At 39.8% G+C, this 22,684-nt stretch overlaps 5 protein-coding genes and 1 long non-coding RNA gene across 11 annotated transcripts; 3 read left to right on the top strand and 3 right to left on the bottom strand.

Annotated features, from left to right (window-relative positions):
• The first annotated feature begins 92 nt into the window (after nt 1-92).
• twisted (Protein O-mannosyl-transferase 2) lies at nt 93-5,662 on the top strand. 2 transcript variants are annotated; one of them, XR_006260658.1, is made up of 15 exons: nt 93-767; nt 997-1,080; nt 1,169-1,253; nt 1,340-1,444; nt 1,811-1,919; nt 1,995-2,263; nt 2,360-2,466; nt 2,633-2,825; nt 2,893-3,096; nt 3,221-3,372; nt 3,448-3,536; nt 3,656-3,804; nt 4,172-4,581; nt 4,825-5,393; nt 5,527-5,662. XR_006260658.1 is itself a non-coding variant. In XM_043416820.1 (14 exons), the coding sequence occupies exons 1-14, from the start codon at nt 658-660 to the stop codon at nt 4,928-4,930; spliced, it is 2,172 nt and encodes a 723-aa protein (XP_043272755.1). In that variant the 5' UTR covers nt 93-657; the 3' UTR covers nt 4,931-5,494. The 2 variants fall into 2 exon arrangements, 1 of the variants encoding a protein (XP_043272755.1); XM_043416820.1 differs by lacking the exon at nt 5,527-5,662 and having other exon boundaries at nt 4,825-5,494.
• LOC122409347 (uncharacterized) lies at nt 4,528-7,345 on the bottom strand. Its single transcript, XR_006260662.1, has 2 exons — nt 6,900-7,345; nt 4,528-6,808 (listed from the first exon to the last, which is right to left on the bottom strand). It is a non-coding gene; the product is annotated as an uncharacterized lncRNA (long non-coding RNA).
• Nucleotides 5,736-11,674, top strand: LOC122409338 (uncharacterized). The gene is made up of 4 exons (XM_043416821.1): nt 5,736-5,874; nt 7,868-8,391; nt 8,692-9,324; nt 9,410-11,674. Exons 2-4 carry the CDS (start codon nt 7,932-7,934, stop codon nt 10,423-10,425), a joined length of 2,109 nt encoding a protein of 702 aa, XP_043272756.1. The 5' UTR covers nt 5,736-5,874; nt 7,868-7,931; the 3' UTR covers nt 10,426-11,674.
• LOC122409342 (uncharacterized) lies at nt 11,333-13,213 on the bottom strand. 2 transcript variants are annotated; one of them, XM_043416833.1, is made up of 5 exons: nt 13,083-13,213; nt 12,909-13,000; nt 12,600-12,813; nt 12,339-12,480; nt 11,333-12,240 (listed from the first exon to the last, which is right to left on the bottom strand). In XM_043416833.1, the coding sequence occupies exons 2-5, from the start codon at nt 12,998-13,000 to the stop codon at nt 11,837-11,839; spliced, it is 852 nt and encodes a 283-aa protein (XP_043272768.1). In that variant the 5' UTR covers nt 13,083-13,213; the 3' UTR covers nt 11,333-11,836. The 2 variants fall into 2 exon arrangements, with proteins under 2 accessions (XP_043272768.1, XP_043272766.1); XM_043416831.1 differs by lacking the exon at nt 13,083-13,213 and having other exon boundaries at nt 12,909-13,044.
• A 1,382-nt stretch (nt 13,214-14,595) lies between these two features.
• On the top strand, nt 14,596-15,770 carry LOC122409345 (uncharacterized). Its single transcript, XM_043416836.1, has 3 exons — nt 14,596-14,739; nt 14,838-15,024; nt 15,148-15,770. Exons 1-3 carry the CDS (start codon nt 14,596-14,598, stop codon nt 15,321-15,323), a joined length of 507 nt encoding a protein of 168 aa, XP_043272771.1. The 3' UTR covers nt 15,324-15,770.
• Nucleotides 15,771-16,247: 477 nt separating this feature from the next.
• LOC122409339 (L-asparaginase) lies at nt 16,248-22,574 on the bottom strand. 4 transcript variants are annotated; one of them, XM_043416824.1, is made up of 10 exons: nt 21,220-21,304; nt 21,026-21,078; nt 19,167-19,520; nt 18,987-19,098; nt 18,763-18,877; nt 18,265-18,601; nt 17,834-18,148; nt 17,451-17,746; nt 17,204-17,377; nt 16,248-17,029 (listed from the first exon to the last, which is right to left on the bottom strand). In XM_043416824.1, the coding sequence occupies exons 3-10, from the start codon at nt 19,495-19,497 to the stop codon at nt 16,673-16,675; spliced, it is 2,037 nt and encodes a 678-aa protein (XP_043272759.1). In that variant the 5' UTR covers nt 19,498-19,520; nt 21,026-21,078; nt 21,220-21,304; the 3' UTR covers nt 16,248-16,672. The 4 variants fall into 4 exon arrangements, with proteins under 4 accessions (XP_043272759.1, XP_043272760.1, XP_043272757.1 ...); XM_043416825.1 differs by lacking the exons at nt 21,026-21,078; nt 21,220-21,304 and adding an exon at nt 22,347-22,574; XM_043416822.1 differs by lacking the exons at nt 21,026-21,078; nt 21,220-21,304 and adding an exon at nt 20,411-20,502.
• Nucleotides 22,575-22,684: the final 110 nt, after the last annotated feature.

Here is a 22,684-nt window from a genome sequence, read left to right as displayed (position 1 = left end):
TCTTTTTTACCAACAACAGGTTTGAATTCATGCAATGGTGTAGTGCATGCCGGTAATGCAGTTGTTGCTGCACTGCTGCTACGACGACGACACACCACTCGCCACACCGCCACCCACCTGCTTCAACGACGTAGACGTAAACGTACCCAAAAGCATCGTAATCACACGCAGCCACCATCACACCAAATACCAAATTCACAGTTAGCCTTGTTGCCGAGAACGCAATGTATTTTACCGGAGACTTGTTGAAAATAAAAAACTTGAACGCGAATGACAATTGTTCAAGCAACTTGTGGTTTGGCTCGCAAGGAGAAACTACATGAAAAATGGTTTCGGGATCGATGATTAAAATGTTATACGCCACAAAAAGTACGGTTTCGAAATTATATTAAAGAGTTTGAATAATGGCAACAATGGAACGTCTCTGGTCTTCGGCATCTTCCTTCGGTCATAGCGAAAGACATGTCCTCTCCCCAACTCCAACCGGTTCTTTATAATTCCCACACATTACCGTTAGTCAAATAATCATCAATGACCCTTTGCGAAAGAATGATGTTCTCTATAAAAGTCCTGAATGAAATGAATTCGTAAATCCTACTGTGAATTTCACAACAATTTTAAATTGCATTGTGATTTTTGTATATTATCGATATCGTTATGACGGCCGGTTTGGTGCAAGGTGGTTCGACGAGTGTACCAAAACTAAAAAAATCGAAAAACAATGATGAAACTAACAACGTTCATTTTGGGGAATCTCGAAATAATTCGTGAGTTTTGTATGAAAATTTTGTTCAATTACTATTCGTGTTTTTGTTTGTTCCTCTTGCATAGATAAATGTACAATTTATATGACCTTCTCATTAGGGCATGCACGTTACTTGGTATTTTTTGGTTATTAAAAAGAAATGGGTCAATCAACTTTATCGTTATTTCATTAACCATCGATATTGACGAATGTTAGTCTTTTGATAAAAATATTATTTCTTATTTTTCCAGCAACTGGTGGTATTTATTTGGAATCATCGTTGTCCTCACAGCCGGTACCAGATTTTACAACGTTTCTGAACCTCAACATGTCTGGTACAATAAACAGTCCCATACTCGATGGTTGCCAAAGTATTTATAAATGAATTAAAAATGATACTAATAATACAATAAATGGTTTTAGCTGGGACGAAACGCATTTTGGTAAAATGGGTAGCTGGTACATCAACAGAACTTTCTTTTTTGACGTACATCCTCCGCTGGGCAAGGCAAGCGTCGTTTCCTTTAGTTTGAGAATAGTAATTATTCGGATAATAAGATATTTGGATTTACATATTTCATATATTCCCGTTAGATGCTTATAGCTCTGTCGGGATATTTGACAGGATACGACGGCACGTTCCCGTTTGAAAAACCAGGAGACAAGTTCGACGGAGTCAGCTATCTTGGCATGAGGATTGTAAGCACCGGCTAAATTTTCATATTTCCTCTGTATTCACATGGGCGTGATTGAGGCAAAATTTATTTTTTATCCTGGCAATTTTTTAAACGTTTTCTGATAATTAAAAATTGGAATTCTCAATTTTTTTCTGAATTCGTAATGTCATAAAAAAAGAGAATTTCAAAAATTTACGAAGGGTATTCAGTTTTGCCAAAAAAAAAAAAAACCAGTACATTTCTTGGTATTAGAGAGTAAGATATTAGACAAAGATTCACAATTTTCTGAAAAGTATAACATTTTCTTAGGTATCCCGTTTTGCCTCGGTCTCCCTTCTACTCAGTTTGAAACTGAGAAATGATATGAAAAATTTTATGAAAATTTCAGTTTTGCACATTTTTGGGAGCATCAATTGTTCCCTTGGCTTTCCTGATTGTCTGGGAACTGGCCAAGTCTCTTAGGGCCTCAGCTTTAGCAGCTATGTTTATTTTGTGTGGTAAGTACGTTTTTTTTAATTTTTATTGAAGTTTTTGAGATCCGTTCATTTTCGTAAAATTAATCAAATTTTCAGACGTGGGACTATTGACTCTGAACCGTTATATTCTCCTGGATCCGATATTACTCTGTTTCATGATGTGCGCAACTTGGGGTATGGCCAAAGTTGGCTCTTTGCAAAATGAGCCATTTACAAAACGTTGGTGGAGTTGGTTGATTTTTACCGGTGCTTCTCTCGCTTGCACGATAAGCGTAAAATTCGTTGGACTCTTCGTCGTACTCCTCGTTGGAATTTTTACTGTTTACGAGCTGTGGCGAGAGCTCGGAGACCTATCCAAACCAGTGGTGAAACAACATAATCTTTCAATCAGAATAAGCCTTGAAGAGTTGAAGAAACATGGACAAACTTTTCAATTATCGTGTTTTTTTTTCCCCTTGCAGACGTACGTCGGTAAACATTTGTTGGCTCGTGCTCTTTGTCTCATCGTTTTGCCAATTCTCATGTACATGCTTTTTTTTTATATTCATCTCGCTGTATTGAATAAAAGGTGAGAATCGCATCGTTGTTACGCATTTTATGGTTAAACGAATCCTGTAAAGCTAGAGAGCACAGAGTTGAATAATAACAAGTCGTATTTCCTCACGCCTCTATACTCGCAACAAGTAGTTTCGAAAAATTTCGTTCGATTATCACGAATACTTTTTCCATTCCAGTGGAAGTGGTGATGGATTTTATAGTTCGGAATTTCAGTCGTTGCTCCAAGGTAATTCCTTACACAATGCGACAATGCCACGGCAATTGGCGTACGGTGCGACGATAACGTTGAAAAATCACCGAACAGGTGGCGGTTATTTACACTCTCACTGGCATCTGTATCCCGAGGGTATAGGCGCTCGGCAGCAACAAGTGATTGCAATGAATATATTTTTTGACGATACGATCTGGACGAGACTGTATTTCGTTTCCGTTTTAGATCACCACTTATTCTCACAAAGACGACAATAACATGTGGCTCGTTAAACAATACGACAATAATGAAATTCCCTCGGATCCTGTATTGGTCAAACACGGAGATCTCATTCGGCTGGAACACGTTATAACTCGACGAAATTTACATTCTCACAAAGAAGTGGCTCCCGTTTCGAAAAAGCACTATCAAGTCACGGGTTATGGAGAGGTGTGCCAATATTTTTCATGATCCTTCTCGTATTACTTTTTTCTGCATTTATATCATCATTATTACTGTAAACTTACACGATTCGTTCGATAAGAATGAAAATAATTCAAATTTTGATTTTCAGAATGGAACCGGAGATGCCAACGATGTTTGGAAAATTTATATAGCCAATGGCAACGATGGTGACGTTGTTGAAACCGTTACCAGCAAATTGAAATTCGTTCACTATCTTCATCACTGCGTCTTAACGTGCAGTGGTAAAACATTACCCAAATGGTTCGTACTGGTGAATATCATTTTCTTCTTTCAAATACTAAGTAACAGGCGAAATAATGAGAATTCAACTTTCAGGGGCTACAGTCAGCAGGAAGTCTCCTGCAATCCAAATATAAGAGACAAGAATGCTCTCTGGAACATCGAAGATAATCAATATTCCAAATGTATGTTTGTCCTTTGGGGGATGGATAAGTTTTCTATTCTGTAGAAAAAAAAAAAAATATTGACCGTAAAAATTGTTGAAAGTGTGCTTAATTTACTTACAGTAATTTTATCGTTACAGTACCGAACGTGAGCTTTCAAGTTTATGCCCCGGGATTCATCGCAAGATTCATTGAGTCTCATGCAGTCATGTTGCAAGGAAATTCAGATCTTAAAGTTAAAGAGGGAGAAGTGACTTCACGACCCTGGCAATGGCCCATTAATTACCGAGTACGTGTAAAATGATAAAATACTAATACGCATATCAATAAATGCGGCGGTGGTGGTGGCTCGATGCCAAGTATTGAATGAAAAAAACGGTCGTCGACGTACGTGATCATGATGGTTTTCAAGCTTTTCATTTTTCATATTTTTCCACGAAGAAAAAAAATCGCAGTCCAAGATTGTGAGATTTTATTTAATTATTTAGACTCCAGCCGGTTTGACGTTATTCATAAATCGAAAAGTTTTATTATCAAGACATTCTGAAACTGCAATGCTCAATTGAAGTTTCATTCCAATGATAACCATCCTTTGATCTCGGATGCGTGCTATTGAAAAACTTGACAGTTTTTTTTTTTTTTTCATCTTTTTCCAGGGCCAATTCTTCTCGGGTAATAATTATCGCATATATCTACTCGGGAATCCAATAATTTGGTGGGGAAATATAGCGTTTCTCATACATTTTGCTTTCACGTACTTGTTCACATCTGTTCGTGAACAGCGTGGTTGTCAAGACGATCCTCGTATCAAGGCCAATAGAAAAAAACTCAAAAATGCTGGTGCTTGGTTGTTCATCGGCTGGCTTCTTCACTACGTACCATTTTGGGCAATGGGACGCGTTTTATACTTTCATCATTATTTTCCTGCGTTATTGTATAGCTCGATGCTCACTGGAGTTACGCTCGACTTTATTTTCGATGGTATATATTTTCAAATATCTGGAAATATTGGTAACGTGCTACATCATGTTTTATTGAGCGGCGTCATTTCCATCACTTTTTACAGGTAAGTTTGACCTTTGTTTATGATCCGACTTAGTTTTTGTTGAATTCACAATTTTTTTTAGAAACCAGCAGATGTATAATCACTTTGGAAAATTCATTTGAGACAGAAAACAAATCGAAAGTTATTACAATTGTTTGTCGGTGAAAATATAATAATATAAAAGCTAGTGTTTTTTTTTATATTTTTTTTTCCAAATATACAGAACGATTAAGTACTAGAATAATTACAACAATGTCATTTTAGTTTCTATCTGTTCGCCCCGCTGTCCTATGGAATGGACGGTCCCGCATCGGTGGACCCGGAGAGCCCGATGCATTTCTTGCGCTGGCTCGATTCGTGGGAATTTTAAAGACGTACAATCTTTTTACAAAATCGTCATTACTTCATTTTACGTTTGAAAAACATCGCAAATTCTTTTCTTGTACTTGGTTCATCAGAGTGTTTTAAGATTAATATATTTTGTCAATAAATCTATTGCAACTCGAAAAGAAAAAAACCAAGTTTATTACGTCGACGCCTACGACCAAGATGAGCTCTATGAAGATTTCAATTTTTTTTTTTATGAAAGAAAAAAAAACTTTATCGGATTGGAAAAGTGTATGAAAGGGACTCTCAAGTCTTTGGGACTGGTCTTATCGCCGCGTTTCATTTTGTCGCTATGAATGACGAGCTCCGTTATATATAGTTGAAACCGCGGACGCTCGACCGAGCCGGAATGTTTGGAAATTTTTAAATCAAATGTCGACGGTGGAATGGGTTCCAGAGAGAGACGATTCAAAGCCCAGAATAATCATCAATTCAGTGACGTAACGGTAAAAGAAATCTTTATCAGTGCGCATTTGAACTGGAGAAAAAAGTTGCAATTTTATCGCTGGTTGTATTACAAAGAAACAGGAATTAGCGCAAACATCAACTAATTGTATTCTTTTTTTTTTCCTTGCGAAGCCTCCTTTTCATTGCGGCACTGGAGCAAACGCACTCGGGATATTCAAACCGCCTAAAACTGCCTGACCTCTGTCAAACGTCACGCGTAGCAGATTCCCGGACAGAAAACTCATATGTCGAGCGCGACAGTGAATCGACGAAGATGGAGCCGCAAGAGATTGAGAGGGGGGGGAGGCGCAAGACGGTTTGCGGCAACGTTGGAACGAGATCAATAATTTCCTACTCTGCCCCCGAAGGCTCGTGAATCCAGTCGCGATTAGTTCCGATCCGGACGGGTTGTAACGCGGCTAACGACGCTCTCACGACCTATCGCACTTAACTCAACCACCACGTGTGGTTCTTACGAACGTAAGGGATTATACACACTGACAAACATTTTTATTCGAATTATCTTCAACATAAAATTATTGTTCTGTCAAGTTATAAAATTGTCTTTGCATCGACAGTAGATTTCGTATTATTATTTTTCTTTTATTCATACGTGAAACATGAAAAACGAGAAACCTCGATTAAATGATTTTTTTTAGATTTTGTAAATTCGATTTGGTTTTGTTCTTTACAAGCATGAGGAATCGTTATGAATTTCGAACATATTCGAGTATTTTTATTTCTCTAATATGGTATATGAATCCGAATCGAGGAAATTTGAAGTAAGCATCAATTCGTATAGTTTGATATATTTTTTTTCTTTATCTTCCAGTAAAGACTTCCAGAAGGAAAAATAATACTAGAGCAATTTATATGTACGCAACAATCGCTGGGTGTAGTGGTTTTATCATAAAAGTCATATTCAGCTGTTTTTCTCCGACATAAATGAATCATGATTAGTCATAGAAACGAGATTTCAAAATTTCACCAATGTTGACCGATAATTATACACCAATCTTATTGCCTGATAAAAAAATTTTTTGGCTTCATGATAATACAGCTAGGAACGTAGTCGAGATCTCGTACGTCCTCGAAAATCAGACATCGTTTGCGAATTCAGCGACCCACTTGACAAAGCAAATATAACGTCTTATTTATCTCTACCATTATACGCATTTACGAACATTTTATAACAATTTGTCACACAGACTTTTGCTGATACTCGATTAAAACGGATCTCAAATATTTTTCCTTCAATGGATGCGAGTCGGTATGCACCACTGATATATATAAAGAAAATTCGTGTCGAATATTCGGGTCTTGTGATTATTTGACAGAGCGCCGTTCTTGGGCTAAACTTGAACGGTATTAGCCCTTTGACTCGTATCTTGACGTTGACTGTACCTCATTCATTCTGCAATCTCGATAATTCACCATTGACATGTTCTAGTCGCACTCTTGCTGCGTCCTTATCACTCATTCATCTAGATTTCGTTGATACGCACCTGCGTGCTTCTTAGAAATGATTGTTTCCTCTTATATATATACGTTCCGTTTATGTATACTTTCTCAGAAATGTTTGTATCGTCAAAGTCTTTGGCGATATATAAAAAGCAGCGATAGAAGAAACGAGCTCCGCTTTGAGTTCCGTTCCCTCTTCGTCGTTGAACTCGTTCAAGTTCACCGTATGTTCATTATTTACACGCGATTCTAATCGATTATCGAGCAGTTTACCGCGTAAAACGCAGAATTGGTCGTAGAACGCGGTCTCTGTCTTCGTCGCGTTGCTCGTACGAGAATTATACATGCGCGTTAATCCAATATTTAATATGCATCGGTGTAAATGTAGGCAACGACTGCGAAATACATTTTCGTGAAAAAGATAGTACGAGCGGGGTTAACGCGGCGTGACACAATTTTCGCGCTACTCATTCAAAATTTGTGCTCTTAAATATGCTTCTTGTGTTGAAGACCGGAAATGTTGAGTTAACGCTTCTCCTACGCGCCAACTTGCAATATAGGAGCGTCGTCTATTAATCGTGCCTGCCTCGCGGTATAAATAGAGTATTTCACGTTGGTACAGTATACTTGAAAAAGTTTTGTTCAAATAAATGATTTTCAATGGCCTAAATCGCCTATTTAAATACTGCATAGAACGCGCGTGCTCGATAATTGTGAAATTAATCGATTCGAATGTTTCGAGTATATATTAAACGAATTATACATCTTCTGCTACGATCGCGGTTGGACGAAATTTCAATGTCGTTTTCATTCCATTGAGAAGCATTATTATACATTTTTCGCGAAATATCAAAAGTTATTTTTTTCTGACAATTTATTATCACACGCGTATAATAATATACCTAATCATACGAATAAAAAGATTTTCCCTTGAAAACATTGCCGAATATGCGGAGAGGTGAAGCAGCCCGCATTCTTTTTATTATGACTAATATTGTGTATAACGTTTCAGGCGTCTATAAAATTGAGGAGATTGTTATGCGGAAGGAGAATCCGCGACGGGAGCTCTCAATAATATGTGCAAAGGGGAGCTAGCGTTGTTACTGACATGGGGCCTAGTTTTTCGCCCAGGCCTGTGCGGCGAGCTCGTAAAAGTGGCGTATCAACCGTCCAACATATTAGACGATTACACCGCGTACCGTCACGTCTCAATAATTCATTACAAAGTCCCTCGAAACGCGGTTTCGGCTCTCTTCAAGTTTACAATAAAAGAAGAGAAAACCGGTGGAATCGGATCATGCTCGCCTCGAAATGTTTCCCTCTACTTAAAATCCGGCAGCATTCCACTGGTCCATCCGGACGGCTCAAAAACGGCAGCGAAACTTTTGAAAAATCGTCGACAATATTACAGTCAACGAGTGACGAGCGACAACGAAGAATATCTCATGAAAATTTTCGCACCTGCCCCCGGTGATTGGTACTCGATTGCTTTTCGATCATGGACCGATCCTGACGCTGAACATATCTCTCAACAAGGTTCGCGGACTTATTTTTTTTTTTTTTTTTAATTCGAGACAACCCTCGGAATCTCGAATAAACGCGCTAACGATTATTACAAATTAACGAAATGGTAGAGTGTCGAATTTCGATTGTCGCTCCCCCTTCGAGGCTTTCGTTAACAAGGAGAAGAAGAAGAAAAAAAATGTTCGACATTGGGAAAAACTTTCGCTTTTTTTCGTATATTTTTTTAAAATTCGATAATGAAATAGGCAGTTTTATTTGTGATAAAACATAAGATGATGTAATATAATATAAAAAAAATGTCCATGCAATCAGGTCTCGGAGCCTCCTGTGATACCGTGCTGGATGCCGAATTTTTTATCGAGTCTCCAGCGTCATACGAATTGATAGCCGACAGAGAAGAGCACGTTATCCAATTGAACGAAAATCAAGACTCGGCGGTGATAGAGTTTTTAATGAAGGAAAATTGTGAACGGTCGAACGTAACTCTTTGGTCATCGTGCGACAATGATTGCAATATACTCGGGAGCATCACGAGTGCGGAAAGACTCGGCAACGTAACGATAAACGACACAAAGGCGGCCTACCTCACATTTAGACCAAACGCAGATTCTTTTCATTATTTGAGTGTGCGACTCATGTCGGGCAAGGCCTCCAATATATCCTATATTTTACCAGGATCGAGCAACGATCGTCCTCACCATGATAATTCGAGCGACTTCCGAATAGTACCATTGCAGAGAAAATCATTGCCTGATTTTTTTTACTTCGATTACGAGCACGTTATTGACAACTCTAGTTCGCCGGTAAATCTCAGCTCAAAAGGTATCGTGGCTCTGAAGTTTGGAGTTGAGCCGATTTCGGACGTTGGTGGAACATTGACCGTTGGTATTAAACTGGCCAATGGCGACAGGAAGGATGTTATTGTTTTCGGATGTGTCTCTCATGGTAAATGTTTTTTCTCTCTAGCATTTCGCTCTCGATCGTACCAACGATCAACGACGTTATTTTTTATATTTTTTTCCAACCGCAGGTTATTATTCGAGTATCACCGCTGGCGGTGGTTGCGTTCGTAACGATAGAACGACAGCTCCGGATTTGTTAACTCGAAGCGTCGAGCCATCGATGGTTCACGTGCCGTATCCGGAGCCGGGAAATTGGTATTTAACGTTAAAAGCGTTCGCCGTCAAGTCGCCGTGTACCTGTTGGGAAACGTGTGATAATACATCGGCTTGCAAAGACTGTCCGTGTCTTAAGGAAACATCAGCGAACGTGGAGATAAGCGTTGGATCGTCGCCATGCGTTGAGGGACGTTGCAGCTCGAACGGACATTGCGTTAATTATTTGAACGGTGGTTTTATATTTTCCGCGTGTCAATGCACAGGAGGATATCGTGGTTTCGATTGCGCCGACGATACGTACGTTTTAACGGGAGGCGGAAAACTCGTACGTTTGTTGATGCTGACCCTCAGTAATTTAGCTTTCATCGGCTCAATTTACGTAGCCATTCGACGCGAATATTACACCGAGGCAATCGTTTATACGGCGGTCATGCTATTCTCGACCCTCTATCACGCGTGCGAAGCCGGCGACGATGTTCACAATTACTGCCTCCTCAAATTGAGCATTTTACAATTTTGTGACTTTTTCAATGCCCTCTTGTCGATCTGGGTAACGCTCGTAGCAATGGCTTCCTTCGGATCGAAACTAACGAGCTTTTGTCAATTGGCAGGTGCTATCGTAATCGCTCTCGGTTCCGAGCTCAATCGTACCGCGTTGTGGGTCTTTTTATTGCCAGCTGTTACGGGATGTCTTCTTATTTGCATATCATGGGGATCGCGATGTAAATCCAGACGAACCTTTCGTTATCCGTTACATCCCTATCGAAACATCGATTTACCAGCGGGCATACTGCTCGTCCTCGTCGGTCTTGTTTGTTACGCTTTCCTTCAAACCCGGCGCAATTATCATTTGATACACAGCCTTTGGCACGTTTGCGTTGCTATCGGCGTTGTTCTCCTTTTACCGGCTAAGAAATGCATGAAATAATATCACGACTTTCTCGGAGACTCCTCAATCTTCCTGTCATTCCGAGATTTATATTTCACAACGACGATGTTTATCGTGACATTGTCCGCTCCTTCCGATAGTTCAATTCTTTTTCCGTGATCAGCGGGCACCTTCTCCTCGCGTCGCGACTTTCTCAAACGAGGCATACTTTAGATAGCTCAATTCATTGACGCTGATTCACTATTTTTTTTATTTTTAGATTATTAACCGATGGATCATTGACGACTTGTGCTCGTCTTGATTATGCATTTTTTTATTCACCGCAAGTTTTATTTTTAGAAAGAAAAAGTCTGAAACTATTCGTGCTTTCTTTTAGAAATGTTATACGTATATTTCCCGGAACTTTTCCGGAGTCGTTGAATCGAAATTATAGACACAATAAAAACTTTCGTCGGATCGTTGTTTTTATCAAAAAGGTTTGATGATTTTGTCAAAATGCATGATGTCTAGTCAAGTACATCAAGTTCTTGAAATCCTTGAAAAATTCGTCAATTCTGTCTCATAAATGTGCCGAAATCTTCATTTTTTCCGCTATTATCTTTTTGAAATACAACCGTGTCGAAGATTTTTTTTTACTTTTTTTTTTTTTTTTTATTCACCTTGTTATAATCGTTAAAAATCCAATGTATATTTCATTTCGTTGCTTATATATATGAACACATTTTTGTTGTTTTTTATTATGCGAGTTTGTTAGTGTTGTGAAAATTCATGACGTACTCGATCGCGTTAGTCTCGAGTCACAATATCTATTGAAGCTTTCAAGAGATTCTTCTCTGCTCCGTATCACAAGGGAGATACAGAGGAGTTTTTGGTCTTTTGAAACTTGGACTTGCCTCGCAATTATCTGGTAATTATTCGATTCGAGAGAATAAAAAAAAATGAATAATTAGTGATATAAACTGATTTATTGACGAAATGCTGTAACAATGTGTTGAGAACGCGTGAAATGTAATTTCAGCGGTGTTAGTACAACAAGAGTGAGGAGTATGTAAATACGTAAATTATTGTATTATACTCGTGTACCGATTAATTGAAAAAATGTATATAAATATATATATATATAATTTCTAAATCGCTGGCCTCTCGTTTGCGCGTCTCTCAGAGTGTGCGAATTAAAAGTGTTTCTTTTGTCCAGTTCACTATGGAGACACCGCTCCTCGCGGTGAAGTTTAGAGTTTGTACATACGTGTATTATCTTTGTACAATAAATATAGATATATATACTGTTTTTATATCGTTTCAACACAAACATTGTATACCGCAACGCTATATTCATAGAAATAATTATGAATCATTATAATGAATGGCTTTGTGGAATGAGATAGAAAAAAGAGAGAAGCAGAAGAAAAACCTAATGATAAAATTGACTCTGCGGGAATATTTTAATATATTACAGAGCCGTCGCTGTTGGAATAGTTTCGTGGGAGGACCTCGAGGACGTTACACTTGACATCAGATTGGAAATTAAGCTGAGAATTGTTTCGAGGGAAAAACCACAGTGACGATAAGTTCTTGTACAATTTTCTCCACGGCGTCCTGCCTCGACCGCTTCTTGGATGGCCGTGCCGCGCATCGCCGTACGGAATACTTGATTCGTCGTTAAAGTCTCGATCATCCGATCGAACGAGGATACTTTTTCCTCGTCCGTAATATCGTTTGCCTCCCGCATCGTTTCGGCTGCTTTTTTCGCGTAAGTGCAAACCGCTCTTTGCATACAAGAGGTCGTATCGATTCCATGACGGGCCAACGCGTCGTCCAATTTCGTCATTGTATTCGCAAATCCACCCTCGTCACCTGGTTCAACATTCGTACAATCAAACGATTTAACCGCGTTTCTCACCGCTGCGTTACCAGTGATTAAAGTAGATTTAAAATTTTGTTAAAATCATTACTTCTGGCATATGCTCCGTACGATCCGGACAGAACGTAGAGCAACTTTGGAATTACGAGAATCGTTCCGACACCAATGACAGCACCGAGGATAAGTCCTCCCAGATCTATTTTAGCCGGGGCGTAATTCGAAACCCCGTAACCCTGAGAAGAACAAACAATCCTCGTCGATTTATCAACGATTGAAGTAGTTGGGGGAAAAAAAAAAAAAAACTATTGGTTGATTCGTAATTTGTCACGGAATGGATTTGAAATGAACTCACAGTGCCGGTGCTGCCAATATTGGTGAATCCGAATCTGGGCTCCTGTAGACGATCGGGATTATCGTTGCGATTGTCCGGATTACCGGATCTCCTGGCATTCGAAGAGTTAGCCTCGCTTCGCAATTGCGCTTGACTGTGAGAAGGCATAGCAACCTGATCGCGATGAAGATTGCTTGGCTTCTCTATGTAATCGATCGAAGTACTCGGCACGAAACTGAGAATAAAATGAAAAACGATAAATAGCCCGCTATAAGAAAATAAGTTATAAAAAAATGGTGTTTGTAAAAATAATGAGAAAATATTCTTTACCCTGCCATGTCGTATTTTGGTACACAGATGACGATTCCCATCGATACAGTTCCGATGAGAAAAGCCAAAAGTTTCGAACTTCCGAGAGCCATCTGTGGAGGAAGTAATCGCAAGGAGGAATAAGAGAATGCAATGCGACGAGGGTTTTGCAAATACCGTGATGCGTATACGTACGATAAATAATCTTGAATTTTACACGAAAAGGAGATGAAAATATAAAATTTGTTTGAGAATAAAAACGGAGAGAACAACGGCGATGTGAGGAATCCTTGGAAAGACTGAGACGATCGTGGACGAGGTACAAGAATATATAGGCATTGTCACGAGGCAGAGCAGGCTTCCTTCAAATATCTCGTTGGTAAAACGATGCGACATAATTATTGCAATGGGCACGGTTTCGCTTTCATCCTCGTTGTACGTTTTCATAGGATTGTTGGACACGAGGACCGGGATCATCCCCCCGTGACCGAAACTTTTCCTCTTGCACGGGCGCGTGCACGCGTTTCCCGACGACAACGGACACGCGTTGCGATGCTTTCTTTCATCTCTCTTGGCGCATTATCATATCATGAGAGGAGCAGGGATCAAGAGGAAGAACAATCGCTGCTTCTGTTGATTGCGAAAATATATACTCAAATTATCCCTTTACTTCGCAATTTTCGTTTCTCCCATCAGCTGCTCTTAAGATGTTCAGTCAATTTTTCATGCGCGCAGGAATGAGATACTTTACCACCGGGTGCGCGCGCTTTCCACTATTCGACAAATAACGAGACTTCATTTTCATTTACCAATACCCAAGAGCATCCGACGATTCGCTAATTTTATCGCACGCATTCCAATAAATAATCAATGTTTCTTTCGCGCACCAACGATAAAATGCATGCGCGTATCATCTGTCAACGCTAAAGATTCGAAAATACATTGGACAATCATCGATCTATTTGGTAACGATTTTCTGTGAGAATTTGTACATTTTGGTGACCATTGCGTGGTCGACTTTTTGACTCGATTTATATCGGGACTAATAGACGAATTTCACATTTCAAGAAGGAGAAGGTGCACGGTTTCAAAATTCCCATCAAAGCTGTCAACCGCCCTCCCCGTGCGTGCATGGACGAAAAATAACGTGTAAATAAATGAATTTTACGATTTATTCTTTAATGCCGCTTCACCTTTCCTTCTTTCGCGATAAAAAGGACTTTCGCTCTTTCACCCGCGGACCAGTCGCAACTATATGCTTGGCTGACCAAAAAACAGATATACAATATAATAAGCAGTGTGCATATATGAAAAATCAAGACAAGAATTGGATGTCTCTCGTGTAATTTTGTCTTCACCCGTAAATAATTGTTTCGAAAATGACTCGCAATGCATATTATATTCTTAATCACCCGACGACTCGCGTAATCAACGCCAGTCCTTTCGTGAGAGGCTTTCTCCGTGTTAAAATAATGAAAAAAATCGCAATTTCCTGGTGCATTCTCGACGTGGGGGTTTAACGATAATACGCGGTGTCCCGGGTGCCAAGCTCCTCATAAACTTTTCGTTCTTCGATCTGCCAAGGACTTTTCGTTATTCGCCCATACTATATAATAGAGGTGCGCGCGCGCCGCGGTTTCGGAATAACAACGAAAAACATACTTATCTGATCGTAAAAAAAAAAAAACAAAACAAATAAGGAGAAAAGATGAATTTATCGAAGCGATCGACGATCCTCGTAACTTTGATCGGTGCTTCATTAATAGGGAAATTAACGAGCGGCGAAAATTTTGAGAGCACCGCGCGAAAATCAAGATTCATCTCGTTCAACAACGATGGCGGAAAAATAGACGTAAGTTCGTTCAATCGAATCAAGGACAAATATATAATGTTTTCATAGAATTATTGTCGCGATAATGCACTTAACGCGCGTTTTCTAACCGTGCACAGATCGATTTGGATCTGTCGATCCCTTTTGTGTCAATTCCGTTGGACAGGGATGCGGACTCGGACGGAATGCCAGGACCTTTGGTGAATGTCAATGCAAAAGCCATCGGGGTCGCCGGTTTAATGGCTGCGTTAACAACTTTTATTGTACCACTTTTGTTCAAAACACCACCTGCTGGACAACGCTATCGTAATATTTTTTAATATTAAGCCTGCACGCGCGTTTCCGAATCGCACTTGTAAAAAAAATGACGAATTGCACATCTCCCGGTAAATCGTGACTATAATCAAAATGGGCCGACGCTTTTTTCAGGCCTCACCGATGACTTTGGAATTGACCGAATGGGCAACGCTATCAACGAATTTATTCTTGGAAATAATTACGTAACCCCGTGCGTCGAACGAGCAGTTTGCACCCTCGTTGCTAAAACAACCGGATCCATTGATCCAACGAGTACTGATAAAATCATCGATGGTTTGACAAGGTAAAACAACGCGTCATACTCATTAGCGCGGTCAAAGAGTGATCGAGGCGAAATTATTATTTTTTGTTAATCGCCCAGTTATAAATGGTTCGAGGAAATGACGAATGGCACCTCGATTCAAGAAGCAATATCAAGAGGTCGCAAGAAAAATTCCAACTGTCCGTTCGTCTATGACAAATGCTCGATGCCCGCCGCCAAAATATTCGACAACGTGCTCGATCAATTCGGAGACTTTTAAATTGGATACGACAATTCCATCATGGGTGGGTACCGGGTACAGTCGATTGGATAAATATCGAATTTCTTCGCGTCACCGAAACGCGTCGAAAGTCAAACGAAAGACTTATTTCGTTTGAAATGCTATATTTGTAGCTTATTTGGAGCGAAAAGTAGGAAACGAGTATTGTAAATAAATATATATGCATGAGTTTGCGCAACTTTTAGGGAAATAAAAAATATAAAAATCACAATATGCAACAACCATCTTGTCTATCTCATTTTTTCGCAATGCGTTAGCGCGCATTATCTTGAAGCTGTTCCCTCGGACGTGTGTCGGTCGCGATAACGCATTCCCCCCCCCCCCCCCCCCCCCCCCCAGCGGGGACAAGTGGTCTTGCTAAATTTTTCAGCTACGCACGTTTCCTCCTCCAGCGCTTGTGCGATACTAATTGCTCTTCACCTTCCGCTCCGGCACTTTAACGCAAAATTATGAAAATACAAATACGTACGCATGTGCGACGACAAAGAGGAGACACGGTGACAGTCAACTCTCATTGTCCGAATGCGCGCAGCGTGAAAACAAAAACAACCACTCACAGATATTTCTCGCTCTCGATTTCTTTCTAATTTCGTATACGCATCCACACTTGCGCGTACGCGCGCATCCACGAATAGTTTAAATAAATATAGAGTTGCGGAGACACGCGCATTGAACTCGAGCAATTTTCAAGTTTTTACTTTCACCGAGTGTACACGTTATTAGAGTTAACAAAGCGAGAAAAGCTCGTCGATCTCTTCCAAATTAAAATGGACTACATTTCATTTCTTTTCTTTTCTTTTCTTTCACGTATCCCCAATAATCTGCTGCTGGGCTAAGAGATGTCTGAGCCACTTAGGAATCGCTACATTTCAAACTGTTTTAATGACAATTGTATGCCGGATAATGAGCAAAAATGTTCAAGTCCGTGGTGGGGATGAGATATGAAATATTAAAAAGTTCGAGAATTTGCATCGTTAGAAGCAACGGGGGCAGAGACAACGGGGCATAACTCGATTGAATCCTATAGAAAAAAAAAGAAAAGAAATAATATAACCCCGAACGAAGGTTTATACGATACGTGAAAGAAATAAGATCTATGCAAGAACAATCGGGTGACCGTTCGTGCGAGTAAGCGAACCGAGGAGTTTGAAAGATTCTACGGAGCCAGCGAGCTTAGCAAGATCACGAGGCGTTTGCCCGATGATATCTCGGCAATTGTGATCAACTCCCTCATCAAGAAGAAGACGAATGACCGAATGTTTATTGTGAAGGGCTGCGGAGTGCATAGCGGTTCTACCGGAAACATCCGCTTGGCCAAGATCACCACCAGCGATCAAGTACGATCGTAAACGCGTCGTATTCCCGGCAGCAGCAGCGGCACAGAGTTTTCCACCCAGAATCAATGAGTTCTCATGAAGATGACCGCCGCACTGCAGCAAAAGCTCGATTATCTAAAATTAAAAAGAATGAAAAAACTTGAAATATTTCGTTCTGAGGAACGAGCTCGCTCGTTTCGCTCCATGTAAAATGTAGAAGAAACTTTTTAATGTTTAAATTGTGTCTCGATTTGTCACAATTCCTGCTTAACGAGAAAAGTAAATGATATGTTGTCGTGTCGCGTCTACCTCGTGTCGATCGTTTTCGATCGCCTCGGTCAATGGTGTGCGATCGAATCTATCCTTCATATGAACATTGGCACCCATCTCAAGGAGCTGACGTACAACATCCGGCTGAGCGTCGCAGCATGCTACGTGAAGAACGGTTCGGCGATCCGCATTTGGTTGGGAAATGTCAGCGCCCTTGACAAAGCAACGTATAATTATTATGCCGCATGCACATGCGGAAGGATACTAGAAAACGACGATAACGTACGTAATTCTGCAACGATTTGACCTTGATAAAATCACCGGTCACTACGGCTTCGCTCATCAGAGCTGGGAATATGATTGGCGCGAGCTCGAGTAATTGAGACTCCGAATGTAGACCGAGGCTCCTCATAACGTTTTCGTTGTCCCCGACGTTGACGCGTTTACAAATTGACATCTCACCGCGTAAACTCGTTTCCATCATTTTTCGCTTCATTTTACAATCCCACGAGGTTTTCGAGAGTACGTAAGCGAGCTTCGTCAAAGCAGCTTCGGGCGTCATGTCGTAGCCCAGAGTTACGCCTTTTTATTGAAAGAAAAAAAAAAAAAAACGTTTTCTTCATGCAGTATTTTTTGAGCGGCGTTATGAAATATCGCTTCCTCTCTTACCAGCCTCGACGAGTAGTTTGCCAGACTCGTACCAATCGATGACTCCGTCTCTCGAACATTGAGTTATATTGACTATGATAACTCCGCGATCGGTGGCTTCTCGAATTTCCTTGAAAATATCATTCCGATTATTTGGAACGTTTCCAGCTCCGTAAGTCTGGAGAACCACACCTTCGATCGGTGCTTGCAAAAAAGCTCTTACGAGCTCGCTCGTAATGCTCGGAAAAATGCGCAGCAATCCGACGTTACGACTGAGATTCTTGTGAACGTGAAACTTTTCCAATGCGCACGGACGAAATATCGATCTGTAATCGACTGAATATTTTCATTGGATTAGAGCGGAAAGACGACTCATCTTTAAATATATAATTCATGATCGAACGTATATCCCGAAAAGAAAAACGGAATGAATGGTCGACTCGATGTCTTACCATTTATTTTGACTCCGGCAACGGCCAACGGTGGACAATTCGGTGAGCCAAACGCTTCGAAAGCGGCCGATGCGATTTTGCTAGTGCGATTACCGCGCATCAGTTGATTCCCAAAGAAAACGCATACTTCCGGTATGTTGTAATTACCAGCGATAACGAGAGAGGAGAGAAAATTAATGAGACCGTCGCTGCGCGCCTCGAATATCGGCAGTTGGGAGCCCGTTATAACGACAGTTTTTCCAAGTGATTCGAGCATGAAGGAGAGAGCCGAAGCGGTATAGCTGAGCGTGTCAGTCCCATGAAGCACCACGAAACCGTCATAAGACTCATAAGCTTTCTGCAAAAATCGTATCAAAACATCATTAACAATGGTATACGCTTTTGCCAGAGTCTCTCTCTCTCTCGGACCGTGTCAATCAGCGAGCGGAGTTTAGTTAGATTGAAAAATCTCCTGCCTGCATCCCCGCCTGTATCGGCCAAAATCATGATTGTTCTCACTTTTATGTCGATCGCTATACGAATCCAATCGTCCATAGTCATATTGCTAGAATCGCAGAGCGGAGAGTATTCGATGACGTTGTAGATTATTCGACGACTATCATTCGCCGATAAGCTGCGTGCAAGCAAACAAATAAAAATTACCGCGTTTCAAGTGTATACATATTCAGCAGCAGCAATATACAAAAAAGAGAAATCGACAATAATTAAAAGCCGGAACTCACGGAAGGACCAGTGGACCCAAAATACCGAATCTTTCTTCGGCGTAATTGCTATCGTGCATGTGAGGATACTTTTTTACAGTCTTGACAAAAGTATTTGCCACCGGAGCGAGTGCTGAAATAAAAATTCACGAAATTATATGAGGAGAATAAAATAGGTTAATAAATATTATGCTGTATTACCTCCTTTCTCGTTCCTAACCATTCCGATGGTACCGCCGGTATAAAGTACCAAAACTCGTCCTTCAGGCTTGATTTCAGCGGTCATACTACCGGTTGAAGTATTTATCTTTTTCAACGAAATAGGCGAATTCATATCCGGCAATAAATCGCTTTGGCTCAATCCGAAATTATTCCGCTCGGTTCCGGCATGATCGTTGCACCGAGCAATCGTCGATGATTCCTCGTTCGCTGCCGTTTCATCCCCGTTTTCATTTTTTATATTTTCACCCTCGACGTTTCGTAGCAGATCAGTTGAACTTTTACGATTCATCGAGCGGGTCTCAGATGGCATCCTGCTCGTGATTCCTCAACACTCTGTCGACAAACAAGTATGAAAATTATGAGAAAAAAAATGTCTAGTAATTTAATCTTTTTTATTTTCTCAATATAATTAAGAGGAGGTATAATGAGTTTTCCGAATGACGCGCGATTTAAATTTTGAAAATATAGCGTTAGATATATAATACGCGATAAGAAAAACAGTGAATTTCCACCGTTCGTTCGAGCTTCAAGAGCTTTTGCTTTTCATACGAAAACACCTATATTCCTGCTCGTGAGGTTACATATACGTTTTCTGCTGCATGTACTACGTATATATACATCCACGACATATCATTCGGGCGCCTGCCTGCTGCAGAGAACACTTTCCCCTCTAAATTCAAGCCGTCCACATTTCACTCTCGAATATCGTCGTAATCGTCTTTTTTTCGTCGCCAGAGATAGAAAAAAAGGAAAATTTTCCAAGATACGTTTTACAAGGCGAGCGTAAACGCTCGTCGGTTTTTTTATAATAATTATATATATATATTCTGATTCAGATTGCAAATTCGCTTGGTTTTGTTTTCAAGTTATTGTGAAATAATGTTCTTTTACATATGATACGAATTACTTTTACTATGTCGCTCTTGTGACAAACAAGTTATTATCTTGTACGTTTTTTTATTTTCAATTCGATAATATATATTGATGCAACGCGGTTGCAGTGCGACTTATTTCAACAAATGTTTGTAATATATTCTTCAAAGGGCGATTTCATATGTTATTATTCAGAAAAAATGAATAATCGAATTATATAAGCAGTCGGCATTGAAAATCTTCTTTCAATCGTTATATCCGTTTTATGATAATAATATTTCGAACTGATATAATTAATTGGTAAATCGGTTCGTAACATAATCGACTTTTACGTTAGCTATATTTCTTACGATCGAGCGGCACGTTTTTTCCGCGCTTGTGTTAATTAAACACTCTGCCAACACACACACACACACAACCGACTTGTCTCATGTCCCTCTCGGGTCATACTGATCCTGCTTTTGCAATAAATCATCCATATACGCGCTATTTCTCGCATCTAACCTAACCATCCCTCCCTGCTCTTCGACAAAATCGCAACTAAAAACGCCAACAACATTATGACATTACGTTTCGGTGCTGGCTTTTTCTGTTGCGCTTATCCGCCACGAAAATCTCTTATTGAGGCTTCATATATTATTGCGAGGAGGATACTGGTGCTATTATACCTCTCGATGGCTTTTTCGAGTTATCTGCTCCGTATAGAAACTTTTGTGCCACGCATCAAAATATTTACACGAAGAGTTTATATATATTGGTTCGAAAAAACTTTATACCGCGACGAAAACAATGCATCGTTTTTTTTTCATGCACGCATGCACCTTCTGCGTTTTATTATATCCGGCCAGATTCGTTGTGTGCTTAATCGTTAATGAGGAACTTTCTGTTTCAATAAATAAATATATATATATGCGATAACATCGGTTAGAAATATACACGCGCACAGCACACGTGGTTTTCCGTACCTCGGATTGCCTCGGAACACCCTCGGAGTGATTGTAGCAGACGACGAGCGCAGCTGTGAATTTATTTTTGAGGTTGCTTTTTATTATTACAATGTGAACCGACTCATCCTGATAAATTTTATGCTTCTTATATATATCACATTCATGTTTAACAGATTCAGAAAGATTCACTAATTGAACGATACCGAGTTTACCCTAGTCAACCGTGATTAGCGCAATAATAATCGTGCAAATAATGCACGCGACTGCTATATAGTATTCGCTCCGTGCGCGTACACATACTACTTTGAAAGTGAGCGTGTTTGTGTATACGTATTCCCCCAAAAACGCCGGAGTCCCCTTTATGGTGGCGCTGGCAGTATGCATGAATACACTAAACCCACTAAACTATTAGTGCAGTAGTATTAGATTTTTTGCTCCGCCCATGTGCACAGAGCGAATGGAGCGAATAGTAAGAGGGAAACGCGTATATATATATGCACGGAGAAACACTAATCGCGAGAGTACGCACACAGGCACACACGCACGCTACGTTCTAAAAGATTTTTATTCGTCACGCATTTATTAGAACACAAGTACAAAACAAGCTCAAATCACTATTTATATAATATAATATCAAGATGGTGGATATGAATAATTGAAAAATATATAGAGGCAACGTTTTTGTTCTCTATATATGTAGCGCTCGTATGCAATTGTATGAGCCACCAATCTTTATATGATTCGCGCCGCGAAGTGAAGATAAATCATTACAACATATTATAGTCGGATTTCGAATTAAAATTAAATGCGATATACAAAATGATATATATTATATGCAGTCGGTTATTCATATATTCATATATTACTTTCGTATGAGTAAACAGAGGGTTGTAACATATTTTACATGCGAGCATGAGGCCGGCGAATGATCGGAATGATGAGTGTGATCAAGAGTGTGATGAATTTATACCATTTCTCAGACTGCTAGCGTACTCTGGTAAAATACTCTGATACTGTAGTGACGTAGTGACGTAGCAGTACGTACGAAACTATAGCATGCTGGACACGTGATATTTCTACCATACCGGTATTCATTGAAAACAATTTTAAAAAATCGTTTTATATGACCTCTGTCGTTTATTTTTTCCGAATTCAAAGTTCGTTTATCAGTTTTACAAATTGTATGATTTTAAAATAGATCATCGCTCATTAGAATAACATTTTTTTTTTTTAATATTTCTATTTTTCAAAATCTAATTTCTTCATTCTAATATTAAAAGCAAATGTAATAGTCGACGCATACTTAATAAAATGATTGGAAATATATGTGTTGATATACCGTGATTTCTACAAATTTTTCGTTCCATGATGATTTTCCAAATTTTTTAGATGTTCCAACGGGATTACATAATTATTTCAAGTGTTCGACGAAAGCGCGGGGATGATTTCTTTTTCGTTTTTTCTGGACAACATTTACAATTACTAATAAAAAGTACCGAAAAAAAAAACTTCGTGACGTTTAAAAAAAATCCTTCACCCTGCTTCTTCACACACGCGATAATTACACGTGAAATTGACTACAGGAGCTTACTACGCTATCTGACGGAGAATGAAATCACCGAACTTTTCCATCTATCGGTAACTAATCCAGCTTAGGTTAGGTTGCTTACGTTCAAA

The sequence above is a fragment of the Venturia canescens genome, chromosome 4 (assembly GCF_019457755.1).
Source record: "Venturia canescens isolate UGA chromosome 4, ASM1945775v1, whole genome shotgun sequence".
Classification (NCBI taxonomy): Eukaryota; Metazoa; Arthropoda; class Insecta; order Hymenoptera; family Ichneumonidae; genus Venturia; species Venturia canescens.
This window is presented reverse-complemented; position numbering and strand designations above follow the sequence as displayed.

Bases quoted from the DNA above. Each gene is read 5' to 3' on its own strand.
- twisted (XM_043416820.1), top strand. From the start codon at position 658: ATGACGGCCGGTTTGGTGCAAGGTGGTTCGACGAGTGTACCAAAACTA. The intron at 768-996 runs GTGAGTTTTGTA...TTATTTTTCCAG, and splicing joins GGGGAATCTCGAAATAATTC to CAACTGGTGGTATTTATTTG. The intron at 1,920-1,994 runs GTAAGTACGTTT...TCAAATTTTCAG, and splicing joins AGCTATGTTTATTTTGTGTG to ACGTGGGACTATTGACTCTG.
- LOC122409338 (XM_043416821.1), top strand. From the start codon at position 7,932: ATGTGCAAAGGGGAGCTAGCGTTGTTACTGACATGGGGCCTAGTTTTT. The intron at 8,392-8,691 runs GTTCGCGGACTT...CCATGCAATCAG, and splicing joins TGAACATATCTCTCAACAAG to GTCTCGGAGCCTCCTGTGAT. The intron at 9,325-9,409 runs GTAAATGTTTTT...TTCCAACCGCAG, and splicing joins TTTCGGATGTGTCTCTCATG to GTTATTATTCGAGTATCACC.
- LOC122409342 (XM_043416833.1), bottom strand. From the start codon at position 13,000: ATGGCTCTCGGAAGTTCGAAACTTTTGGCTTTTCTCATCGGAACTGTA. The intron at 12,814-12,908 runs GTAAAGAATATT...TTTTATTCTCAG, and splicing joins CCAAAATACGACATGGCAGG to TTTCGTGCCGAGTACTTCGA. The intron at 12,481-12,599 runs GTGAGTTCATTT...TGTTCTTCTCAG, and splicing joins ATATTGGCAGCACCGGCACT to GGTTACGGGGTTTCGAATTA.
- LOC122409345 (XM_043416836.1), top strand. From the start codon at position 14,596: ATGAATTTATCGAAGCGATCGACGATCCTCGTAACTTTGATCGGTGCT. The intron at 14,740-14,837 runs GTAAGTTCGTTC...AACCGTGCACAG, and splicing joins ACGATGGCGGAAAAATAGAC to ATCGATTTGGATCTGTCGAT. The intron at 15,025-15,147 runs GTAATATTTTTT...CGCTTTTTTCAG, and splicing joins ACCTGCTGGACAACGCTATC to GCCTCACCGATGACTTTGGA.
- LOC122409339 (XM_043416825.1), bottom strand. From the start codon at position 19,497: ATGCCATCTGAGACCCGCTCGATGAATCGTAAAAGTTCAACTGATCTG. The intron at 18,602-18,762 runs GTGAGAACAATC...CGATTTTTGCAG, and splicing joins GTATAGCGATCGACATAAAA to AAAGCTTATGAGTCTTATGA. The intron at 18,149-18,264 runs GTAAGACATCGA...GAAAATATTCAG, and splicing joins TGCCGGAGTCAAAATAAATG to TCGATTACAGATCGATATTT.